The sequence below is a fragment of the Eretmochelys imbricata genome, chromosome 6 (genome assembly GCF_965152235.1).
Source record: "Eretmochelys imbricata isolate rEreImb1 chromosome 6, rEreImb1.hap1, whole genome shotgun sequence".
NCBI lineage: Eukaryota > Metazoa > Chordata > Testudines > Cheloniidae > Eretmochelys > Eretmochelys imbricata.
In genome coordinates, this window is record NC_135577.1 from 3,485,280 (window position 1) to 3,489,765 (window position 4,486).

General features: G+C 44.4%; 1 protein-coding gene across 1 annotated transcript; it reads left to right on the forward strand.

Annotated features, from left to right (window-relative positions):
• Positions 1–386: 386 nt before the first annotated feature.
• LOC144266630 (olfactory receptor 5AP2-like) lies at positions 387–1,325 on the forward strand. The gene has a single exon (XM_077820073.1). It carries the CDS (start codon positions 387–389, stop codon positions 1,323–1,325), a length of 939 nt encoding a protein of 312 aa, XP_077676199.1.
• The last annotated feature ends 3,161 nt before the right edge of the window (positions 1,326–4,486 follow it).

The following is a 4,486-nucleotide window of genomic DNA, read 5'->3' on the forward strand; positions in this document are numbered from 1 at the left end:
GGATCCTGTCTAGTTTCTCTACATCCTTTCAAATCACGCCTAGCCATATAATACCATGAAGAGATATTAGCAAATGCCACTGCCTGCTTGGGATGCAGACTTAGAAAGATCACTTCAGAATTTTCAATTTTATTTATTTTATCATCTCTTTTCTTTAAAAGGAGTAAAATCTTGACAATTATACAGACGCACATGAAATTATTTTAAGTTTTCAAATGTTACACAGCCAGAACAACATAACTTATTTTTTGTATCTTGGCTTTCTACTGTATTTCACAATGGTGGTGTCCACCTCCCAGCCCCATATGGTTAATTTTGAATCATAAGCTTTACCTTGGCTGTGTTTCTTTCTTCTACCCCAACAGCGTCGATGGCATCTGGAATACATGGCGCATGGCAATCACACTGGAGTGTCCGTGTTCATCCTTCTAGGATTCAAAGCCAGCCAATCAGTGCAAGCTGTCCTCTTTGGGATGTTTTTGCTTATCTACACCATGAGCCTTGCGGGGAATCTCAGCATGATCTCTTTAATCAGGATCGAGAGGCGGCTACACACCCCCATGTATTTTTTCCTCAGCAACTTGTCCCTTATAGACATCACTTACTCCTCCATTATTGCCCCTAAGGCACTGGTGAACTTCTTAGCAGAGAGTAAAGTCATTTCCTTTGCTGGGTGTGCCACGCAATTTTTCTTTCACTCCTTGTCTGTGAACTCTGAGGCTTTACTTCTGGCTGTGATGGCATATGATCGATTCATAGCTATATGCGAGCCACTGATGTACACACTCATTATGTCCAGGAAAGTCTGTGTACAGCTGGTAGCTGCATCATACTTTTATGCCTCCATTAATGCCACTGTGCATACAGGCTCCTTGTTCAGCCTGTCCTTCTGTGGTCCCAATATCATTGATCACTTTTTCTGTGACCTCCCCCCACTCCAGAAACTCTCCTGCTCTGACACTCGCATGGGTGAGACAGTGCATTTCCTCTTTGCCGCTGTAGCTGCATTAAGTACTATCCTGGTCATCCTCATCTCCTATGTTTCTATCATGGTGACCATCTTGCGGATTCGCTCCAACGAGGGCAGACACAAAGCCTTCTCCACCTGCGCCTCCAACCTGACGGCCGTGTCCATACTGTATGGGGCTCTGTTCTTTATGTACTTACAACCCACATCCAGCAACTCATCAGAGTACGACAAAGTGGTGTCCAGGTTCTATACCCTTGTGATCCCCATGTTGAACCCCCTGATCTACAGCCTGAGGAACAAGGAGGTGAAGGACGCCCTGAGGAAGACAATATGCCAGAAAATTATTCCTCACTGAATCTAACTGAGAGGATGAGTTTAATGATTTAATAATAAATAGAAGTGAGAGGAGCTAGCCTAAAAATGGAATTTCTCTCCTATGGAAAATGTTGAGATTTCAAAAAAAAGAAGAACCATCCTAACTCAGGACAAAAAGTTAACATCTCAAAATACTTTGTGGGACAGAAATTCTGAAACATTCCATTTTGGGAAAACCAAAATGGATTTTTTTGCCTGGCTGGCCACCCGCCAAGAAGGCTCTTCCCAATTTCACTTTCTATCTGTCGGTAGAACACGAGATTGGCACGAGCTTCCCAAGAGGATAGCCAGGAACCTGTCTTTTGACTTCTCCAATGGCAAATAAAGTTTTCCTCCCTAAAATTTTGTGAGAAAGGTTTGTTCTACCAGAACATCATCCCAATGGAAAACTCCCAACTGGCTCTAGCGATGTGGCAGAAGTGAGATCTTACCATTGTTACCCCTGTCACTGGGCCTTGCATGGTGAGAAAGAAGGCAGGAGCAACATAAGAGGGAAATGCCTTTTGGCTCCAACCCAGAGAAGTGGATCAAATGGCCGGAGAGGGCCGAAGGGAGGGGGATCAGCAGAGAGGCTAACATGCTGATGTCTCCTTGCAGGACAGCTGGATCCTAATGGACAGTGAGAAGGGCCAGGGGAGCAAGGGATGCTCCCTGGCAAGGATGTGGGAGTGCCCACTGGGACGTGGGGGGTTGCACCGGAGAAGGAAGGGCTGGACGGTGGGGGGAAGGAGGTTGGGGGGGCTGTTCTGGCACAGAGTTGGAAGAGGACAGCTAAGGAGCTGAGCTGTGGTGGAGGACACTGGGGTATGGGGAGAACAAGGACTGTATGCATTGAGATGGTATGGAGTACTTCCCTGGAAGTCAGGGAGATCCCAGATCCTGGGTATGCAGGCAGTCACTCCTCCCCCTCCCCCCACAGCACACCAGACAGGCAGCCTGGGTAACTGGCCCCCAGGATGACTACTGTTTGAGTAAGAGCGTGAAATGAAGAGCTTGGAGTTACCCAGAAGGGAAACTGAGATGGGGGGCCACTTGCAGGGTTGCCTCAAAGCCACAAAGAGACATTTGGGAGGAGGCCACACATTTACAGACTGAATTAAAATGTACCACAGGAAGCCTGGTCTTCTTGCCTGGTCTCCTACCAGGCCACGTGCATGCTTGCTCGCTGATGGGTGGGTGGGCAAGCCGCCCTGCTCCTCCAAGCTCTCAGGCTCCCCAGCCTACCTGGTCCCCCATTTTCCTGGGCGGCCAGTTGCCCAGGCTGCCTGCTTGATGTGCTGGTGGACTGGAGAATTTCCTGCATCCCCAGAATCTGAGACTTCCCTGACTTCCAGGATGCCCAGATTGTCTGCTTCCCTAGTCCTTGTTTTTTCCATCTTTAACCCACTTTCATTAGTTGGCTTTTTTAATAGTTTCTCTCTGAAGGGCTTTATATATTTGAAGCTCTTCTTCATGAGGTGCAGACAGGCTGAAATCATTCTGATTCAGTGTTATTTTCACACAGAATTAGGTATTTGAGTGAAATATAATAGTTGATCCTCTCTTCAGTAGTCACTGTGATCAGGTATAAACGATAGCACAAGAAGCGAGGCAGGAGAGAATCAGAGTCAATAACGGCAACTTTTCCCCCATGCTGGCTGAGCAACAGGGAAGGAATATAGCCACTGCAGGCAATTGCATTCCCCCGTTCAACATCCAGTCAGCCGAGCACTCCATAAACATTAGTAGAGCTGTGTTAGAAATAGAACTGGTCAGAAACTGTGATCCCTCTTCCTCAGAAAATTCCCACTTTTAATTCCGAATTGTAACAGAGAGCCAATATTTTGACATTTCCCACAAAAACCACAATTCAGATCAATTTCAGTTTGGGACCATGAAGAAGTTTCATTCTGATAATGTCTAAACATGTCATTTTAATAATCTTGAAACTTTTTGTTTTAAGGAGGTAAAAAAGTATTATTTCAATAAGGAAAAATCTTTTGGTTCAACCTTATCATTTCCTTTTTAAAAAATGTTTATATTATATTAAAATATTAAATATAATATATTATACACCTAGAGCATAAAACCTGGCAAGTCAAGTGTGAAAGTCTAATTAGGCAGGTGAAAAAATAATTTGAAGAGCAACTAGCAAAAGACTCAAAAACTAACAGCATTTGTTTTAGGTACATCAGAAGCAGGAAGCCTGACAAAGAATGGGGGTGGGGGGCACTAGATGTTTGAGGTGCTAAAGGAGCCCTCAAGGGAGACAAGGCCATTGCAGAGAAGCTAAATGAATTCTTTGCATTGGTCTTCACAGTAGAGTATATGAGGGAGATCCCCACACCTGAGCCATTCTTTTTAGGTGATGGGTCTGAGGAAGCATCCCAGACTGAGGAGCCACAAAATGATGGGGTCTAGATTAGCGGTTACCACTCAAGAGAAAGATCTTGGAGTCATTGTGGACAGTTCTCTGAAAACATCCAGTCTAGCTGCAGTAGCCGTCAAAAAGCTAACAGAATGATAAGAACCCTAAGGTAAGGGAGAGATAATAAGACAGTAAATATCGTAAGACCACTATATAAATCCATGGTACACTCACATCTTAAATACTTCATGCAGTTTTGGTTGGCCCATCTCAAAAATAGATATTAGCAGTGGAAAAGATACAGGGAAGGGTAACAAAAATGATCAAGGTTATGGAACAGCTTCCATATGAGGAAAGATTACAAGGACTAGGACAGTTCAGTTCGGAAAAGAGACAACTACGGGGGGATATGATCGAGGTCAATAAAATCATTAACGATATGGAGAAAGTGAATAAGGCAGGTTATTTACCCCAGGAAATGCTATTTCCCCCTTCACAAAGGACAAGAATCAGAGATCAGCCAAAGAAATTAATAGGAAGCAGCTAATGACTCCTGCTGTGTTTACGGGCAGGTTACTTCTACTAGAGATATTTTGTTGCCTTCATGATAGTTTCCGAACAGTCCAGCTTAATCAATGTATGTATTACATCATCCAAGAACCCCGTGTAACTAGTCCGATTTAATCTCACTATCCATGTCATATACAGTAGCTATAAATGATTACGGACGAACCCTCCCAAACTTCACATTGCAACAGGACTAAGAAATGGTGCCCAGATCCTTGCCTCCAGCC

Excerpts from the sequence above, each read along its gene's own strand:
- LOC144266630 (XM_077820073.1), top strand. The coding sequence starts at position 387 with ATGGCGCATGGCAATCACACTGGAGTGTCCGTGTTCATCCTTCTAGGA.